This window comes from Raphanus sativus, chromosome 5 (assembly GCF_000801105.2).
Source record: "Raphanus sativus cultivar WK10039 chromosome 5, ASM80110v3, whole genome shotgun sequence".
Classification (NCBI taxonomy): domain Eukaryota; kingdom Viridiplantae; phylum Streptophyta; class Magnoliopsida; order Brassicales; family Brassicaceae; genus Raphanus; species Raphanus sativus.
In genome coordinates this window covers 37,186,050-37,207,945 of record NC_079515.1, presented here as the reverse complement: position 1 = coordinate 37,207,945, position 21,896 = coordinate 37,186,050, and the positions used below count along the sequence as shown (strand labels likewise).

At 39.3% G+C, this 21,896-nt stretch overlaps 3 protein-coding genes across 3 annotated transcripts; all 3 read left to right on the top strand.

Annotated features, from left to right (window-relative positions):
• Window positions 1–10,205: 10,205 nt before the first annotated feature.
• LOC130512737 (protein LURP-one-related 11-like) lies at window positions 10,206–11,115 on the top strand. The gene is made up of 2 exons (XM_057011013.1): window positions 10,206–10,569; window positions 10,673–11,115. The coding sequence occupies exons 1-2, from the start codon at window positions 10,252–10,254 to the stop codon at window positions 11,048–11,050; spliced, it is 696 nt and encodes a 231-aa protein (XP_056866993.1). The 5' UTR covers window positions 10,206–10,251; the 3' UTR covers window positions 11,051–11,115.
• A 799-nt stretch (window positions 11,116–11,914) lies between these two features.
• On the top strand, window positions 11,915–12,958 carry LOC108858922 (E3 ubiquitin-protein ligase RSL1-like). The gene is made up of 2 exons (XM_018632771.2): window positions 11,915–12,759; window positions 12,847–12,958. Exons 1-2 carry the CDS (start codon window positions 11,915–11,917, stop codon window positions 12,956–12,958), a joined length of 957 nt encoding a protein of 318 aa, XP_018488273.2.
• A 7,347-nt stretch (window positions 12,959–20,305) lies between these two features.
• Window positions 20,306–21,100, top strand: LOC130512377 (uncharacterized). Its single transcript, XM_057010290.1, has 2 exons — window positions 20,306–20,884; window positions 20,957–21,100. Exons 1-2 carry the CDS (start codon window positions 20,308–20,310, stop codon window positions 20,974–20,976), a joined length of 597 nt encoding a protein of 198 aa, XP_056866270.1. The 5' UTR covers window positions 20,306–20,307; the 3' UTR covers window positions 20,977–21,100.
• Window positions 21,101–21,896: the final 796 nt, after the last annotated feature.

The following is a 21,896-nucleotide window of genomic DNA, read 5'->3' as shown; positions in this document are numbered from 1 at the left end:
TTGATATGATAACATATATGATTATGGAACAAATTTATTGAAAAGCAAACAAAGTCATTGTTTTCAAAGTTATCAAAGTAAGTACAACCAAAAAAAGAATCTAACTCTCTTTTAATCATAAAACTCAAATTAAGGAAAACTAATAATATACCAGAAAAAAACACAACATATAATAAAAAAATGCTGAAAAATATAACCAAATATACAAAAAATAATAAATATTATAAAACACACTTATAACTATAAGATAAGAATTATATATAATATTACAAAATACAACAAACGTCGACTATATTCACCTGCTAATACGTATATATATATATTCAACAAACTCATAATCAAAAGAATAATATATATTTTTCACCACAACTCTTTATCTCAGCAAATACGTATAAGATAACAACATCACTGATACAGTTTTACCACAACTCTAGAGAGGATCCATTACATAATGAAATACTTCTATCACCGAACTCCGCGCGTGCGCGGGGGATCCGCACCTAGTAAAATAAGTATAAGAAAGCCTCAGTAACGTCAATCGTCAATGGTAACTCATCATAATTCACCTTCTCCTTTTGAATCCATATTGCCATGATCTTCCACCTTAGATTGTGAGTCCATACATGAATCTACCATCATAGTTTGTTGCTACAGGATTATGATAAAACTAAATGGATAATGCTAACATTTTCATTAACATTTTGTTTCTATATTTAGAAGGGAAAATAACATTGTTCGACATTTTCTTGAAGAACTTTATTATAAAGACATTGAAGTTAAAAAATTCTCTTTATCAAAAAAATTATAGAAGTGGTTTGGAAATACATCACGAGTCTCATAAATTACACATTTTCATAGTGCAAAATTCACTGCCTCTTTCATGCTATATCTTGGATTATGATGTTGGGCCGTATGGATGTGTTTGAAGTCAATGGACTCAATGGGTCTCTACACGCCCAAATTGTTTTTTACGTATCTGTTTTATAACTTAATCATGTCTATTTATGACAGCAAAGAAAACGACAAGTGCATAATCCCATTTGGAGTTGGATAAGTGGCATAAAGCAAGGTTTTAAAAATGAGTTATTCTTGGGTTCAACCTCTAGGTTCACCAACCAATAGTGTTTGAGTATTTAATATTTGATATCTTTTAGAAAAGGAAACAAAATTTAATTTCAAAACTAAATTATATTTTTAAAATAACAAATATAAATACATAAAAAATAGTAGTAGTTACAAAAATAAATAAATTAATATTATTAAGCTTTTAGTAAAATACTAAACCCTATACCTTAAATCCTAAACCCTAAAATCTTAGGTAAATCCTAAACCCAAAAATTTACCTAAGCCTTTTGATAATCGTAAACCCTAAATCACAAATATTAAGAACTAAATCATAATAACACTATACCCTAAATCCTAATCACTAAACCCTAAACCCTTGGGTAAACTCCGAACCCTTGGATAAATCATAAACTCAAACATTATATATTGGTCGGTGAACCTACATGTTCATGAATTATCCAAGGGTTCGGGGTTTACCCAAAGGTTTAGGGTTTAGTGATTAGAATTTAAGGTTTAGTGTTTTTATGATTTAGTTTTTAATATTTGTAATTTAGGGTTTAGAATTTATCAAAAGGTTTAGAGTTTACCTAAAAAATTTGGGTTTAAGATTTAGGGTTTAGGTTTTAGGATTTAGAGTATAGGATTTAGTATTTTAGTGAAGATTTAATAATATTAATTTATTTATTTTTTGTAACTATTACTATTTTTATGTATTTTTATTTTAATCTAATTTGGAAATTCAATTATGTTTCATTTTCTAAAAGATATCAAATATCAAATACTCAAACACTATTGGTTGGTGAACCTAGAGGTTCACCCTAGGGGGTGAATCCAAGAATAAGTCTTTAAAAATTCTACATATGTACTATTTTCTATATGTACTATTCTATATTCTTATATTAAAAACATATAGTGGAACCACTTGTTTAGTTTCTGCATTTGTTTTTCCTTCTCTTTCTATGTGTACAAACTTTTATCTTTTTTTCCTTATTAGCCTAATTTGCTATTACATTCGTTGCTTACAAAGCAATATATTTACCATTCTGATTTGTAACTTTAATTATTTGCACACCAATGGAGAAATGCATGTACGTGAAAAAATAAGATTGGGATACCTAATACTTCAATTAAAGTGCTTCATACACTAGATCATCTATTGGTTTAATTAATCCAACAAAATTCTAAACAATTCTCTCATTTTGTCAGTAACATATATGGAGCTGGTGCTTATCCTAACACAGAAGGGCACAATTAAAAAAGCACACTTCAACGGGTTGTATATATTGGACTGTGTCATCTAAATTGGATTTGTAACCGATGATGTACACTTAGGGGCGAAAGGTTATGTATTTAATTCATTGTTCAAAGTTTTCTTAAATGTCAGAAAGTGTCATATGATCTGTCATTTTAATTAATTAAAACTCTTGGACTATCGCAATCTACATTAACAAAAAATGTGACACTATAAGTTGAAGTATATTAGTATTTTCTTACGAGTGTTTTTTCACGAGAAGAAATATTTCCGTCTTTTTTTATAGTAACGTTTGAATATTTTCTTACTACTGATATACTGTTACCATAACCATGAATCGTGGACTATAAACTTTCTAAAACGGGTAATTGCGTTTTAAACAACAAATCGAGATACATAGAGTCGTATGAGAATCATTTAAATCCGAATTCGAACTAAAAACTTGTTACCTGGTATAACAAATTAGATCGTTTAAGTTTATATATTTAAAATGCTCTTCAGTTATTTGTTCAACTTTTGTTGAGAAAGGGCTTTACTTATTTCTTCAACTTGCTAGTGTCATTTTGGATAATCCGTCAGCCACGATAAATTTTAAAACTTTAAATAAAATAAAAAGAGCCACGATAAAGGTTCAACATGCCAGAAATTTGATATTACTTAACTAAAGTGTATAAAATAGTACGACAAACTAAACCTAATTTTATAACTAGTTTTCACGATTAAAGAAAGACACTAAAATATACATAAGACAAAAACAAAAGGGTAATATGTCTGACGATTATCCGCTAATTAAGACCTAAACGGCTAAACCTGTGACACTTGTGCACTTTTTTTTTTTTTTTTTGAAAAAAACACTTGTGCACTTTTCGTCGACTGCAACAGTTTTATAATTATATACGTACTGTACATATTCTAGTCATAGTATAAATGGTTCGTACATTTAACAATCTTTTTTTTTGAGAAAAGGCATTCAATACATTTAACAATCTTATAATTCTATCGTGACGATGTATATTCATATATATGTGTATAAATATATATATTAAGAATATTTATATCTGGTAGCTGGTATTGTGCGATACATATATATATATATATATGTACACCAGGAAAAAGTGACTATGATTTTTCTTGACATTTGTTTTATCTACGACTTTCAAATTTTAATATGATGTACAATTGACTGATTGGGTGTGAGTGCGACATGCGCACACGAGGGTATACAACTCAAAATCGATTGCCCAACTCATCTCCAGGGGCGGAGGCAGCTGTGTGAGAGGGGGGTCAGTTGGCCCCTATAGACTTTTGTGGATTTTTTTTATTTACTTATATTTTAGGAAAAGAATCTGGTAAAGTGTTGCAAAAATTAGTATTATGACCCCCTAATATTTTTTCAAACGTGATTTGAAACTATGATTATTTAAAATCCATACGGATTTTAATTTGGTCAAAACCCATTATCTAACTAAACAGTATGCAATAATTATTTTTATCCATTTATCTTAACTTTTCATGTGTATTTAACTTATGTTCAACCAGTTTAACTAAAAGCTATTTTACACTCAATCTTCAAAACATTTTTATTTTTAATCACAAATTTAATCCGAAAATATCATATCAGACACTACTTTAATTTTTAATGATTAAGAATACTAATTAACTACTTCGTAAGTTAGTATTTGCACACTTATATAGTTGAATTATATAATATGTTCAAAATTATATTGTTTAAATGAGTTATTATAATAAGTTTTTTAAAAAATTATATGTAACTAATATTTTGTTATAAATTAAATTGACCATGGTCCAAAAACATTATGGCTCTGTCACTGCTCATCTCTCTCTAGTTAAATCATATATGTAGTATTTTAGTGAGTATATCGAAAACTAGATAACTGCATTATATCTGAGTGCATGTTTATCCATTAAAACTTTAAAATAAAGCTAATAAAATAATTTAATTTAAATCAAAATAAAATTAATTAATTTTTAATCCTGGATAAAAATGTGTCAACTAAAATGTGACAAGTGTTTTATGAAATTCTAGAGAGTTAATAGTAACTTTTTGATAATGAACGACGGCAGAGGAGAAAGCGATTCACGACCGAAAACACGGAATCCATGAAATTCGGCAAGACTGGATCCAGCGTTCGCGGTGGAAAGAGGAGTTGCCTCAATGGAGCTTCCAGCGGAGGTTTTTGAGGATTCGGAGCCTCTGTGGAAAGCGTTTGCGGTGGGGTACTTCATCGGCGATGCACCTCATGTGGGTCCAATACACGCTACTGTTAACAGGATCTGATCTGTTCCAGGGACCAAAGGGAAGATTGATGTACAATTCATAGCCAAGGATATTGTCCTGTTTCGAATTGAGAATGAGGAACTTCCTAAGCGAGTGATCAAGCGGCGCTATTGGCACATATCAGATGTGCCGTTGGTACTTCAGGAATGGTCGCCGGAGACTGCTGCATCGCCACCAGACCTATCTGCGATGCTCCTCTGGGTAGATTTAAAGATGGTGCATAGCCATCTCTTCTCACGGGTTGGTCTGAAGGCTCTCTCGAAACCGGTAGGAAATTTTGTGAAGCTCCACCCGCAAATAGAAAGATGTACAAGGTTGGATGTGGCTCGAGTTCTGGTTGAGGTCAACTTACATGAACCTTTGATTGAAGCTTTAAAGTTTGAAGACCAGGATGGCAGTCAGGTGAAGGTTGCTGTCTCTTACCCTTGGCTTCCGGAGAGGTGCAGTGTATGCTCAAAATGGGGCCACAAGACTAAGGATTGTGTCTCCAAAAATGTGGTCATACTCACCAAGGATAAGGTCTCAGAGGAGGAAACTGTAGCAGAAGGAACAGAGAGTAAAAGTAACTCGAATAAGGCTAAGGAGGTGGTGGAAAATCTAATTCAGGAGTTTGAATCCCTTCCCATTCGAACAGATTTGGAAGAGTCTAGAAATCAAGATGAAGTGTTGATGGTAACAAGCAGTGTAGGTCGTCTTTCTCAAGGTTTTGAAGCTACTGAAAAAGTTCCAGAGGCATTGGAGATGAACCCGAGTGACCCGAGCGACCCTTCGGGATGGTTGACAGCTACCAAGACGTTCAAAGCTTCCTCGCTGCTGGAGAAGTTTGACAAGTCACTAAGCACTGACTCACCCAAAAGTTCCGGATCAGCAGCTTCAGTAAATGAGAAGGTGACTATTTCTCCTTCTCGTTTCCAACCCCTTATGGACGAGGAAGATATTGGAGATGCGGAAGAGATTTTGGAAGGGCTGGAGGAGGGAGAGATACGATCCATGGTAAAAGTTAAAGACAAGAAACCAGGACAACAAACCAAACGTGTGAAGAAGAGCTATCAGTTGGGACGATCAAAGGAATTCAAGGCTCTAAGTATGAAGGTTCAACACAAAAAATCTTCCGTTAGGAAGATATGACGTCCTTTTTCTCTTGGAACATGCGTGGGTTCAACAAGCCACGCAAACACTGGGTGCTTAAAAAGTGGATTCAAGATAAGAAACCTTTATTTGGTTGTATTCTAGAGACAAGAGTGCAAGAATGTAACCATGAGAAGATTGTTAAAGCAGCGCTACCGGGCTGGAACTCTATAACGAATTATGATCACCATCGCCTCAGGCGTATCTGGTTCTGCTGGGGCCCTGGGGTAACTGTTACTCTGCTTCACAAAAGTGATCAGATAATTACTTGTGTTGTACAATCGGAGAAGGGAGATCAAATTATCTGTTCTGCGGTTTATGCCTCTAACTTCATAGCTATAAGGAGACGTCTATGGTCTGATATAAGAGCGACACATCAGGCTTATCAACATCTTTCTATGCCTTGGGTTCTTATTGGCGACTACAACACCACACTCTCGTCTACGGAGCACTCCCGAGCGCCAGATTACATGGGGGCTCAGGCCGGTATGGTGCAGTTTCAAGAGCTCACCACTGACTGCTCTCTCACAGACCTTGCATTCACTGGAGCTTTATTTACCTGGTGGAACAAAAGGGGAGCTGACCCCATAGGTTAAAAACTAGACCGAGCACTAATCAACAGAGACTGGCTGCGTGTGTATCCCCAATCTTTTGCCACTTTCGAAACAGGAGGTGTTTCTGATCATGCGAGATGTGTAGTTCGCTTAAAGCATCATGTGGTTGGGAAGCGCAAGCCTTTTAAGTTTTTTAACTATTTGGCAGAACATGGCGATTTATTATCTACTGTTAAGAGCAAATGGGAACTTACTGGTGATATCTGTCACTCCAGAACAGCTCTAAGTATGTTCCACCAGAAACTGAAGTCACTGAAGTACGGTTTAAGAGCATTGAATAAATCCCAATATGGCGATATCCACAACCGAACAAAGCAGACATTTGAGAATTTGTGCCGATGTCAAGAGCAAGTGTTAGCTGACCCAAGTCCTACCACGTTTGCTGCAGAAGAGGAGGCTTCACAGCGATGGCACCATTTAGCACTGGTGGAGGAGAAACTGCTTATGCAGAAATCCAGGATTCAATGGCTTGCACTGGGGGATCAGAACACTACGTTTTACCACCATGCTGTGCAGGATCACGCAGCCAGAAATAATATAAATGTGCTACATACAGAGTCCGGAGAAACACTGACAGAGCCCTCAACTATCAGGAAGGAAGCGGTGGATTATTTCCAAAAGTTTCTCCAAACTGAATCGTCTAGCAGCTCTCCAGTATCAGTGGCCGCTCTACAAACTCTTATGAGTTACCAGTGCTCTCCACAGGATACTGCTCTTCTGATATCCCCGGTGACCCCTCAAGAGATTCTTCAAGCTTTAAAGGCTTTGCCAAATCAAAAGGCTCATGGTCCTGATGGCTACACTAAGGAGTTCTTTATTGCGGCCTGGCCTGTTGTGGGAAAGAATTTCATTACGGTGATTCAATCCTTCTTCCTGTTTGAATTTCTTCCCACAGGGGTGAACTCTACTATATTGGCTCTGATCCCAAAGAAGAATCCTGCGCAAACCATGAAAGACTTCCGGCCAATATCCTGCTGCAACCTTCTTTATAAGGTAATTTCAAAGATCCTTGCCAACCGGCTCAAGATGCTACTTCCTACAGTTGTCGAGTCCAATCAGAGTGCTTTTATTAATGGAAGACTGTTATTGGAGAATTTTTTATTAGCTACATAATTGGATGGCTATCATCTTCCCAGTATCTCTGCTCGAAGCACCATAAAGCTGGATATCTCAAAAGCTTTTGACACTGTCAAATGGAGTTTCATTATTGTTGTGCTACAAGCTATGGGTGTGCCTAGTCAATTTATTCAGTGGATTTATCTCTGCATATCCACTGCCTCTTTTTCGGTTGCAGTGAATGGGGGAATTGGAAGGATTCTTCACCAATGCCCGGGGGCTCCGTCAGGGCTGTTCACTCTCTCCCTACTTATACGTGATAGTAAACAATGCTCTCTCATGTATGTTAAATCAAGCAGCTGCTGATGATCTCTTTGGATACCATCCACAGTGCCATCAGGTTCAGCTCACCCACTTTAGCTTCGCGGATGACATACTAGTCTTCGCAGATGGAAGTGTGAGGTCTCTTGATGGGGTACTTGCAGTGATGAACCAGTTTGCAGCCATCTCAGGTCTTCAGATAAATGTCTCTAAATCGTCAATATTCACTGCTGGGGAGAATCAACACCTACTAGTCCGAGCGGCACAGAGTAGAGGGTTTATGACAGGAACCTTACCGGTGCGCTATTTGGGTATGCCTCTCACCACCAAAGCATGGAGTAAGTTGGAATATGATCCCCTTATTGATAAGATTCGCAACAAGCTTTTATCTTGGACACATCGAGCACTGTCTTTTGCTGGACGTCTCCAGTTAATAAAGTCTGTGATCACAAGTACAGTCAATTTCTGGAGCTCAGCTTTTATATTACCACAGGGTTGTTTGGACACCATTGAGAGTATGTGCAGTGCATTCTTATGGTCAGGTTCACCAACCATCACCTCTAAAGCTAAAGTAGCATGGAGCGACCTTTGCTGTCCGAAGAAAGAAGGAGGTCTGGGTATTAGACATTTCAAGGACACCTCAAAGGTATTTGCCTTGAGTCTTATCTGGAAGTTATTCTCTTTATCTGGTTCTTTGTGGGTTGCGTGGACTCGTGAGTACCTCTTAAAGAATAGCTCTTATTGGGATGCCAATGACAAGAAAGGGTCGTGGGTTTGGCGTAAGCTACTCAAGCTACGACCCATAGCATATGACTGCATTCGCTACGAGGTAAAGAATGGTGAATCAATCTTCTTTTGGTTTGATCATTGGTCGGAGATGGGTAAACTGATGGATATAACTGGGGAGTTGGGAGTTAGCTACTTGGGAGTGCACATGTCAGCTACTCTTGCGGAGGCAACCTGTGGAGAAAACTGGAACATTAGGCGTTGTGCGCAGAGACGCTTTCCTGAACTATGTGACACGCTTGCAGCTACAAGCCGCCCGGTGCCAACTGCAGGTCCTGATATAGCTTTATGGAAACATGATCAAGATGATTTCAAACCTTCATTCTCATCTACGAAGACATGGGACTATCTGCGAATCAAGAAGACCGAGCTCCCTTGGCACAAGATTTTGTGGTTTCAGCAAAGCATCCCTAGACATGCTTTCATGGTTTGGCTAGCATTTAAGGACAGATTGTCTACTGGAGTTAGAATGAGAGGATGGGGCATTAAGCAATGCTGTGTATACTGTGGAGAGAAGGATGAAACACAAGACCACCTGTTCTTTGCTTGTCCATATACTTTCACGGTATGGATGAATTTAGCAGCAGGTCTACTTGAAGCAGAAATCACGCCCGACTGAGAGGATACTGTAGCTTCTCTGTTGCAGCCAAACCGGAGTCGACTCGACACTGCTCTTCTTCGCCTAGTGTTCCAAACAACTATCTATATACTGTGGAGAGAAAGAAACTCAAGAAGACATGGAAGAACCTGCTTATCAGTAGAGAAGACTACTAAGATCATTGGGAGAGTTGTCATCAACCGTATCTCTTCTTTGAAGTACAAGGGAAACCATAAAATGGAGGGGCTACTTAGAAGATGGTTTGATGTTTACACAAACTAGAAGACACCATTTTTTTATTCTTTAAACTCTAAAAAAATATAGTACCTATATGTAAATTAACCTTTCAAAGTGATCAATGAATTTGATATTTAATCAAAAAAAAAAAAAAAATTCTAGAGAGTTTTCTAAAATAAGTTCTCGTTTGAAACTTCATCCCATTATTTATTTCTTATTTATTATTCTGTTTTATTTAAAGGCAATATTTTTTTTGTGGGAACATTTCAATGAAAGTGTTCTAAATACTTAAAATAGAAAAAAATCAATATGATTTGTACATGAAATGTGTCTTTGTGAATAAATGGTTTAGATTTTTTTTAAGCATTAATTTAATTAAATAATCTTGTTGTAGTATTTTATCTAAAATACTCACTTAAAGATTTTGAGCAATGTGGATGTTCCTTTTTCTCCAAAGATATGCTGTCGTTAGATTTTCACGTTAAACATGTGGAAGAAGGCCTCAACAACGATATGTATATATATATACTGTAGTACTTCACATATCAATATAGACAACAGTAAACTATATAACTAACTCGAGAGAACATGCATAATTAATTAATAGATGTAATTTTGTTTTGAAGATTCAAACATAGAAAAGCACTTTTTCAAAACAAAAAAAAATCAAACATAATGATGGGACCAACTTTATTTGAACATTGAATAACTATACACTAGCAGAAAATTATTAAGTTTATTTTTGATTAAAAAACTTAGATTTATCACAAACGAACAAGGTGATCAGTAATTTCCACAAATCAGTAGTAGTATATAAACCCAAGTTTCGGTCCATTAATGTCGACCAAAACAAATCACAAAAAGAATCTTATCATTGTCTCGATATATATATTACATGCATATATATCGACGACCTTACGAAACAAAAGCTTGGCAGAATCGTATCTGTCCAGCGGAAACTATGGTGAGGATTCATCCCGACCGTACAACCTCCGGCGCCGCCAGAGAAGAAACAAGTTCGCCGTACTTGACGACGGAGAAAGAGAGTTTCACGATTTGGATGAAGTCGTTAGTGTTCAATACAAATGGCTGCACCGTCTTTGATTCTAACGGAGATATAATTTATCGTGTCGATAATTATAACTCTAAGAGCTGCCGTGAAGTTTACCTCATGGATTTACATGGTCATCTCTTGTTTACCTTACGTAGCCAGGTAGATATATACACGTCCCAGTTTTATTTTTTCATGCAAGTTATTTTTTATTATTTTTAACACATTTATTAACTTTGAAACTAATTATTTTGTGTTTCTGTAGAAATTTGGATTATTCAAGACTTGGGAAGGATATAGATCACCATCGGGGACATCTGATTCAACAACAAACTCAGAATATTTTCGAGTGAAAAGTAATATTTTTCAGGTTCCGAGTAAAGATTCATATTCTTCTTATAGAGTCCTAACGGGATCGTGTAGAAAGAATGAACAATATCATTATAAGATGGTAGCTCGAGGTTCGAGTTTAGAAATCGAGGACATTTGTGGAAGAGTTGTGGCAGAAGTGAAGAGAAAACAATCGAGGAAAGGTTTGGAGTTTGGAAACGATGTTTTGACGATGGTGGTGCAGTCACAAATTGATCACTCTTTCATCATCGGACTTGTTTTAACTCATAGGCTTATTAATCGTAAACTGTAATAAAGGTAAAAGAAAATTTGATTAAATAGTTATGATAACTAATTGCTGAGTTTTTTCTTAAGTTCCACGTGTTTTTAGTATCAATGATGCTAATGAAAGTACAACTGATTTATGTTACTTGTAAGATCAAAGGTTCGGTAAAGTGAGTGTAAGCTCTCTTTTCTTCATTGACATGTTTAAGAGTTGAAAGTTGGAGGCAATTATAATATTTCGAGGCAATTAAAAAAAGAATTTGGTTAGTTATGGCAATATGCTAAAGACATCAAGGTGCCGACAAAATTTCCGTAAATTAGTATAAAGCGCATCGGAGTATGATTAGTCAGAGCATCCATAATTGAGGTTCTTAGAAAAATTATATATATATATACATTAACATTAGTATATAATTGTGAAATTTTAATTTTTTTAGAAACTCAATCCAAAATATCTAGTTTTAGTGAAGAAACAAGACACAGCTTGCGCTTTGATAGGGAACTCTGGCAATGGATGAAAGTGAACCATGCTTTTGCGTAAAGTTACCTGCCAACACAATGAGCAAAGCCGTTTTGAAATGGCTAAAGATGTTCTCTGATTTATAATTTGTAGAATTAACATATACTGTATTCTCATCAACAAGAAAATGGTATATATGTATAAAAAAGTAATGTTGACATATATATGCAATAATGTCAATATATACTATTATTATCTATATATTTGTTCGTAAATAAGAAAGTCATTTTTAAGAAAGAGGAAAAGTTTCATTCAGCTAATTCAATGCAACAATCTATCTTCCAATATATGCCATAATTTAACATGAATGCACACCTAAATCAAACTCAACACAAAGCAAAAAAAAAAAGAAAAAAAACTGAAGAGTAAGATATGGGAACATGCTTCTCTTCATCATCATCGTCATCATCATCACGCACAAGGATGGAAGATTATCACTATAACCCTGCGTTGTACAATTACGTCGACGAAGTCTACCAACCCTATGCTTGGGATCTCCATCTCCAAGAAGCTCTGTCTTCTTCCTCGGTCTCATCAACCTCCGAGGCTAACCATTATCACCAACTCCATAGCCACATCGCCACTCGTATTAATCAAGAAGAACCGAAGATAAAACCCGATAACAAACCCGCCGAACCATCTAAAACGTTATGTATGATCTGCATGGATGAAAAGTCTCCCACCGACATCTTCCGAGGAACCACTGGTTGCACTCATCACTACTGCACCGAGTGCACCGCACGTTACGTGACGACCATGATAGAAGAGAACATAGCCATGATCAAGTGCCCTGACGTGGACTGCGCGAGACTTCTAGAGCCTTACACATGTCGAGATATAATCCCAGGGGACGTGTTCGAGCGCTGGGACAAATCCTTGTGCGAGTCGTTGATTCTGTCGTCGGAGAAAGTGTACTGTCCATTCGAAGACTGCTCGGCGATGATGGTGGTGGACGATGATGAACAAGGTGATGAAGTGAGGGAGACGGAGTGTCCGTCTTGTCACAGACTGTTCTGCGCTCAGTGTAAGGCTACGTGGCATGCGGGGATGCGGTGTGAGGAGTTTCAGAGAAGTGGGAACGCGAGGAAGAAGAAGAAGAATAGCGATGTAGAAGATGCTATGTTGATTCAGATGGCTAAAAATAAGCAGTGGAGGAGGTGTCCTAGTTGCAAATTCTACGTTGAGAAAATCGATGGTTGTATACATATGCGTTGCAGGTTAGTATTTTTATAATCATAGTATAAATCTATAGTTTGATTAAAAAGCTAATATTATCATGTTAATTGGTTATGGTTTCTAACCAGGTGTCGATTTCATTTTTGCTATCGTTGTGGAGCAGCTTGGAGTTTAACTCACGCATGCCATATTCGTAGTCGTCTTTTAAGTTACGGCTTACCTGGGTCTGCTTATTTCTGAGGGTGTACTGAAGGTGTATGGGAAGACGATGATGTAGCAGAGCTGAAGTAGTTCATGAAGAGTGACATGAACTACTACATCAGAGAGGTGGTTCGTGAGAAGCACGTATCAAGACCGATGCATTAAAAGAAGATTTAATGAAGAGGGACATTAAAGGAAGACTTGAAGAAGAAGCAATCGATCTAAAAAGAAAAGGAAGATTGGCTTATTCGCTGAAGTAGAAGAAATGGAAAGTTTCCATTGGGTAGATAGATTAGATCTAGGGCTTCCTGAAAGATATATAAAGGAAGCGTTGGCAATGTGTTGCCGGTTAACACACAGGGAGAGCTTTTAGCAATAGAGAGTTTTTGTACGTCCTAAGAAGGAGAAGCAAAGCATCTAGGGGTTAAGAGCTTAGGTGGTTCAGAGTCTGTCTTAGATCTCTGAACGAGTTGACTAGCAAACAAGTCGAGGTTTGTCTTGAGCTTGTTTGATTTATTGCTTTTAAGAAGAACGTGTAAGAGCTTTTGAAAGAATAAATATAGTCGTATTTCTTGGAATTGAATAACCCTGTACTACTGTGTGTTCTACATAGCGTAGCTTGTTTATCTTACATTAACAATTGGTATCAGAGCAGGTATCTGTGCTTTGTTTATTTAAACAGGTAGATCCTGCGGAGTAAGATGGATAGCTATCGCGAGTTGGTGATAAGTTCCAAGGTGATCCTTGAAGTAGGAAACTATGGATTCTGGAAGGCGCGCATGAAGGCTACAATCAAGGGTATTGACCCATTGGCGTGGAAGGCTGTGGAATCTGGTTGGAAATCACCTGTTGCAAGAGCCGAGGATGGAACAGACGTTCCAAAACTGGAGGAGCTCTGGACTGATGATGAGAACAAGATGGCTAAGTTCAATGCTCGTGCACTAACTGTCATACATTGCAGTGTAGCAAGGAAGCAGTTTGAACTAATTCAAGGATGCGAGGCAGCAAAGGATGCATGGGATATTCTGCAGAAGCATTTTGAAGGAACCTCAAAGGTTCAGAGTTCTAGAAAGGATATGCTTGCAACAAGATTTGAAGAGCTCAAGATGGAGGATAATGAATCTGTTGGAGATTTCAGCTCAAAGATTAGCTCACTAGCACAAGAAGCACTTACACTTGGGAAGAAATACAAAGAGAAGAAACTTGTGAAGAAGTTCCTGAGGTGTCTGCCGTCTAAGTTCATGGCATACAAAGCAGCTATGACCGTCTCCTGTAACACTGACGAGATGACATTTGATGAAGTGGTTGGAATGTTACAAGCTCATGAGATGGAAGTAGCTAGTGTGTCTGGTGGAATGAAGGAAAAAGGAATTGCGCTTGCATCAGTTGAAAAGGAGCCTATGGATGATAACGACCCTGTGAGTCTCCTGGTCAGAAGGTTTGATAGAGCTCTACGAAAAGTGGAGAATGGGCAGAAGAAGTTTAGCCAAGGTAGGAAGACGTCTGAGCCAGAGAAGAACTACAGGAAGAATGATGCTAAGTGCTATGAATGCAAGGGGTATGGTCACTTTCGAACTGAGTGTCCCACAGTGAAAAGAAGAGAGATTCAGTGTCATAACTGCAAGGGATATGGACACACTCAAGCTGAGTGCGAGTCGGATGGTAGGAGAAAGCCAGAAAAATCCATGATAGGAATCAATGACAGCGAGTCCGACAGCGAAAGTGAAGAGGAAGTGAACAACTTTGTGGCGTTTCTAGGAATCGTGGAGTGTGACTCAGGATCTGAGAGTGAGGCTGAGCAAGAAAATGACTTAGATGAAAGCTACAAGGAAGTTCGAGAGACACTAGTGAAGCTGGGAACAGAGAATTTGGCATTGGCTAAAGAGAAGGCACGACTGGAAGTTGAAGTACAAGTGTTGAAGGATGACCTCAACAGAGAAGCTGAGTTGGCTAAGGAAAGTGTGAATCTGATTAAAGAAAAATTGGTCCTGTCTAAGCAAGCGGACGAGCTCAGAGAAGAACTACTGGCTGAAAGAAAGAGAGCAGCTGATCTTCAAGCTGAATTAGATCAGCAATATCGGAAGATTAAGATGCTCACGGGAACCAAGCAACTTGACAAGATTCTGAGCAGTGGAAGAACTGAAAACTCATTGATGGGACTTGGTTACACTGGAAGACAGAATAGCTCAACAGGTACAACACGCTTTGTGTCTGGAGGTTTTGCGCATGCTGAAGAAGCTAAGACACAAACTACTCCAGCTCAGATAAGTGGATGTTTCTTCTGTGGGAAGTTTGGTCATTACAAGAGATATTGCTACAAGTATCTGGAACGGGTCAAACAAGTATGGAGACAACACAAGTTTTGGAGAATAGGGAAGACTTCTCGAGGCTGGATGAAGAAAACCGACTTGTATCCTAAGATAGTGACTGAGCCGAGAAGCACCATACGATGTAACATGGCGCGAGTGTCAAGTGATTCTGAATCTGAGGAACCATGGTACTTCGACAGTGGATGCTCTAGACACATGACAGGAAACATTGAGTATCTAGACAAAGTGTCAAAAGTAAAAGGAGGAAAGGTAACCTTTGGAGATGGAGGATGTGGTGTCATTCAAGGCAAAGGTACAACGTGTAACTCAGAAGTACCTAAATTGGTGAATGTCTACTTTGTCAAAGGATTAAAGGCTAATCTGATCAGCGTGAGTCAACTGTGTGATGACGGACTTACGGTGTGCTTCTCAGCAATTGATTGTCGTGCCATAAACCAACATGGTGTAACAGTACTACAAGGTGTGAGATCTGGCAATAACTGCTACATGTGGGAAAAGAAGGTTAAGTGCTTGTCAGCTCAAGGGAATATTGATCTATGGCACAGACGTTTGGGACATATGAACTTCAGGAATCTAACGAATCTAGTGTGCAACGACTTGGTTCGAGGAGTACCCAAACTCAAGATCGATGACAAGATTGTGTGTGGTGCATGCAATGAGGGAAAGCAAGTCAAGATACAACACAAAAAGGTACCAGATGTTCAGGCAAAGGCACCATTGGATCTAGTTCACATGGATCTCATGGGTCCTATGCAAACCGAGAGTATCGGAGGAAAGAAGTACGTGTTTGTACTAGTGGATGACTACACCAGGTTCACTTGGGTTCGTTTTCTCAGGGAAAAGTCAGAAGTGTCTGAAAGTTTCAAAATCTGGGCGCTTCAACACATAAATGAAAAGGGAGGAATCAAGAAGATACGCAGTGATCATGGAGGAGAATTCGAGAATGAAGCCATGACTACCTTTCTTGAATCAAGAGGAATAGCTCACCAGTTTGCAGCACCTTGGACACCTCAGCAAAATGGAGTGGTTGAACGAAAGAATAGAACTCTACAGGAAATGGGAAGAGCAATGCTCCATGGTAACAAGATAGCCAAGAGGTTCTGGGCTGAAGCACTCAGCACGGCGTGTTACACAATCAACCGTGTGTATGTCAGAAAAGGGACAACAAAGACACCATATGAGATGTGGACAGGCAAAACTCCTAATCTTAGTTACTTTCATGTTTTTGGATGCAGGTGCTACATACTGAATGACAAGGACTACCTTGGGAAGTTTGACTCAAGAAGTGATGAAGGATTTTTTCTGGGTTATGCACAGTCTAGTTCAGCATACCGAGTCTACAACAAACGGACAGAATCAATTAAAGAATCAGTTAATGTTGTATTTGATGATTTGTCTGTGGTTGTAGGTGATGACATGGGATCAGATGAAGAGGAAGAAGGTGGATCATCCATAGCTGCGACTGAAGTCATTGAGGAAGGTCCGATCTCAGATACAGTACCGCAACCAGTGATTCAGCAAGTTCATCGCAATCATTCGAAGTCTGATGTGATTGGAGGAATTGAAGAAGGACGAAAAACGCGTGGAAAGGTGATCAACTTTAAAGAAATGGTGCAGTTCGCATGTTTCGTTTCATCAATAGAACCTAAGACACACACTGAAGCACTACGTGATGAATATTGGATTGTCGCGATGGAGGAAGAACTTGAGCAATTCACCAGGAACGATGTGTGGGAACTGGTTGCTAGACCTAAAGGAGTAAACGTGGTTGGCACTAAATGGATATTCAAGAACAAGACTGATGAGCATGGAGAAGTAGTTCGTAACAAGGCAAGGCTTGTAGCTCAAGGATACTCACAGATTGAAGGAGTAGACTTTGAAGAAACCTTTGCCCCAGTTGCAAGATTGGAATCCATTCGGTTATTTCTGGGAATGGCGTGCATTCTGAATTTCAAAGTGCATCAAATGGATGTGAAAAGTGCTTTCCTCAATGGAGTCCTTCAGGAGGAAGTCTATGTTGAGCAGCCAAAGGGATTTGAGGACCCAGTGCATCATGATTATGTGTATCGACTGAAGAAAGCATTATATGGGTTGAAGCAAGCACCGCGTGCATGGTATGAACGACTCACAAGGTTTCTGTTAGAAGCGGAGTACATCAGAGGGAGTATAGACAAGACGCTGTTCTTCAAGGAAGTTGAAAAGAGATAATCATTGTTCAAATCTATGTGGATGACATTATCTTTGGAGGCACGTCACAGAAGCTGGTGGATGAGTTTGTTCAGAATATGACTCAAGAGTTTGAGATGAGCATGTGTGGTGAACTGAAGTACTTTCTTGGACTTCAAGTGTCTCAGTCAGAGAAAGGTGTCTTCATATCTCAGAGTGCATACGCTAACAGTTTGGTAAAGCGATTTGGTATGGAGAACTCCAAAGTGTCTAAGACACCCATGAGTACATCACTGAAGCTGGCACGAGATGAAGCAGGAGAAGATGTGGATGTCAAGCTCTATCGAGGGATGATTGGCAGTCTATTGTACTTAACTGCGAGTCGACCGGATTTGTCATTCAGTGTCGGTGTGTGTGCACGATATCAAGCTAAGCCAAAGGTATCACACCTGAATGCAGTTAAGAGGATCATCAAGTACGTCAAAGGAACAGAGAGCTTGGGCGTGTATTACTCGAAGAATTCCAACAAGAACTTGGTGGGATACTGTGATGCTGATTGGGCAGGATGTGCTGATGATAGAAAGAGTACCAGTGGAGGATGTTTCTTTCTTGGAAACAATCTTATCTCGTGGCTGAGCAAGAAGCAGAACTCTGTATCACTCTCTACGGCGGAAGCAGAATATATTGCCATGGGTAGCTGTTGCTCACAACTTATCTGGATGAAGCAGATGTCAGCTGATTATGGAATGCAATCGGGTCCCTTTCTTGTGTATTGTGACAACAAAAGTGCAATTGATATCTCGAGGAATCCGGTCCAACATTCAAGGACGAAGCACATTGACATAAGGCACCACTTCATCAGAGAATTAGTTGAAGACAATCAGGTAGTAATCGAACATGTAGTTACTGATTTGCAGTTGGCTGATATATTCACTAAATCTCTTGAATTTAATCGATTTATCACATTAAGAAATGCAATTGGTGTGTGTAATCTTGATTGTTGAGTCAAGTTGTGCAGAGAATAGTGCAGGTGCTGATTCGGGATGTACATATGATTCAGATTGGTTTTGGAACCCGAGAACGCTGTGGAAAAGAGCTGCTTGATATGCCGTCAATGTTGTAATGGTACAGGTTTCACGTCAATCTGTGGCCCCCCCCTCTCAATAAAAAGAGCCAGCAATGATACAGAAAGATGCTCAGAAAATAAAAAAAAAAAAATTTTGATAGATTCATGATGGGAAACAACAGGGGTTTCACAGCACGAGAATAAAGAATGAAAACCGGCAGCATTGATGAAGGCATATCAATGTGAAAGCTAGCCATAAAAAGACAATCGGCTGCACCAGAATATAAGATCTAGGAAGAGTTATATGTGCAGCTTGAATCAAGCACTGAGGCAACTCGTGAAGCACTTCACACAAATGGTAACTGAACTGAATTGATCTAATGCTTTATAGTAATCTTGATTCAGCCAATTGTGAGTTGTGACTTGTGTTTTATTACTATCTTGAAAGTCTGATGATACATTAATAATTCACGAATGTGCCTAATGTTTGTGTGTTTGGATGAGAGAAATTAAAATGTTGTAGGCATGCAAAGGAGAGGATAAAAAGTCAGGGACCAGATCTGCAATATCAGAAAAAGTTGATTCAGTTTTATTCCGTTAAGGGAAGTAGTGGGGAACAAGCCCTAGAAAATCTCCATCGTGCTTAAGAAGCTCAATCTCGCAGCCTCTCTTCATCTCTCACACGATTCTCACACAGAAACTGACATCTATCATGGGAAAGGAAAGAAATCAGCTCAACAAGCCGAATCATCCAAGGAGAAAGCATGCAGAGGCTGAAGGAAGTCGAAGGTCACTCACTGATGGCGAACCTGAATCGCCTCCACCGAGAAACGATATGCCCGTCTCCGATGCACTCCTGAGGTCACTGAGGAGCTTGACTCGTTCAATACCGCTAATGAGAAAGCCTTCAGAGGAGAGCGATGAAAGGACTCCAGGTCTTGGAGAGGAGCCATCTGTGAAGGTTCCTGAAGCAGATCCGCAACCGCAAATCGGATCCACTGGTGCTGCCATTCAAGATGTTCCGGTCACTGCTAAATCACCAGAAGAAAGGATGAATCTGCTCTACCTCTGGCGATCATTGAAGTTGAGAAGGAGCTAAGTGAAGCTGAGTCTGATTCAGCCAAGAAAGTGGACGATGAACCCAAGGATGATGCTGTTACGTGGGTTCTGAATCAGATGAAGCTTCCAGAAGGAAAGGAGGAAGAAACGGGTGCTGAAGCGATTAGGGTTGCGCTCTGGGAAACAGAGAAAGACAGGGGAGTCTAGTACACCAACTCAATCTCAGTTTCTCACACCAGAAGATGCAGCCAAGTCTCCATATTTGGCTAAGGAAGCAGGAGCCTCGCCTCAGCTGAGATCGAGAAGGTCTGGTGACAAAAGTGCTGAACCAATGCTCCTCTCATCAAGAAAAGGTATGATCAGTTCCTTAAGCGTAAGGTACTTGCTGAGCGTTCGGTGGATCTGAAGGAAGCTGATCAGTGGGGTACTTGGCCGTTATCAAGAAAGGATCTATGGAATCAACTGTCTCGAATCTTGCAGTGTATGTTGAGCAAGTTGTAGCTGAGTTCTATGCAGGTCTGCCGAGTACTAAAGCTGAAGCGGATGTTGATGAAGTGGTTGTCTCTGTACGGGGACAAGAGTACAAGTTCTCACCTGCGCACCTCAATAATGCCATAGATTGGGAACCACTTACTGAGGAAGAAGAGGAGGAAGCCGCAACGTTGGATGATATCTCGGTAACTGAGTTAGCTTCTTCATCACCGGAGATACAAAGACAGAATGGGATGGTCTCACTACAGCGGACTTACTCCATGCTACGGGCCTTGATGATCATAGCTGCATACAACTGGATTCCCTCGACTCACAAGACATATGTCTCACTTGAGAGAGCAAGACTGATCTACAAGATGGCTCATGGAGTCCGTGTTGATTTGGGGAAGATGATGTTCAGACAGATTCTTAATCTTGGAGTGATTCAAGTCAATGATGCCCGCTGGTTGATCTTCCCTCGCTTGATCATGGCACTTCTTCAAAGTCAGCAGGCGGTTCCATCCTATCCTAGTGACAAGCTCCAACGTCCGGTTCTCTACAAGAAGGATAAACGAGTGGGCGAGATCTATGAGCAGAGACTGGCAAAAGGAAAGGGACCAGCTAAAGCTGAACCAAAGAGAAGCTCTGCAAGGACAACCCGTCAGGCATCTCCTGCTCCGATCCCTGCTCCACGAACTGCTACACCAAGCTCCAGAACTGCACCACGTCGTGTATCCCTTTATGAACTTGGATCAGTTGCCATCCCTCAAGGACCACTCAGCCGTGTTGATTTGCAAGTGGCACTACAGGACACAACACGAGCCCTTCAAGCGCTAGCTGAGATAGTTCAGGATCTTCAGAGTGCTGTAGCAGGTTAGTATCCCTATCCTTATGAATATGTGAGGTATTTTTCTTGGTGTTTTTAATCCGTGTGCTCACAAGCAGGGGGAGAAGAAGAAGACTAGGATGTAGAAGACCAAGATTGTGGGGGAGCTGTGTTTTGTTGCTTTGTTTTCATGTCTATGTTATTTCAATTGCACCACTTGTTGCAATTCCTTGTTATCCATGTTTTCAGACTGGCTAAGATTATGGGGAGCATTTGCATATGCTATCTTTTGATATTATGTATTACTTTGCTTAAACCCGGTTTTAGGATAATATAAGTATGTTCTTAATTGTCTTGAGTTGGTTGAATTAACGTTTAGACATATATACTGGTGCTGTTGTGTGTGGTTGGTTCTTGTCTTCTATCTCAGGTACTTGTGAGACGACGAATTAAAAAGGGGAGATTGAAGGTGTATGGGAAGACGATGCTGTAGCAGAGCTGAAGTAGTTCATGAAGTGTGACATGAACTACTACATCAGAGAGGTGGTTCGTGAGAAGCACGTATCAAGACCGATGCATTAAAAGAAGATTTAATGAAGAGGGACATTAAAGGAAGACTTGAAGAAGAAGCAATCGATCTAAAAAGAAAAGGAAGATTGGCTTATTCGCTGAAGTAGAAGAAATGGAAAGTTTCCATTGGGTAGATAGATTAGATCTAGGGCTTCCTGAAAGATATATAAAGGAAGCGTTGGCAATGTGTTGCCGGTTAACACACAGGGAGAGCTTTTAGCAATAGAGAGTTTTGTACGTCCTAAGAAGGAGAAGCAAAGCATCTAGGGGTTAAGAGCTTAGGTGGTTCAGAGTCTGTCTTAGATCTCTGAACGAGTTGACTAGCAAACAAGTCGAGGTTTGTCTTGAGCTTGTTTGATTTATTGCTTTTAAGAAGAACGTGTAAGAGCTTTTGAAAGAATAAATATAGTCGTATTTCTTGGAATTGAATAACCCTGTACTACTGTGTGTTCTACATAGCGTAGCTTGTTTATCTTACATTAACATGTA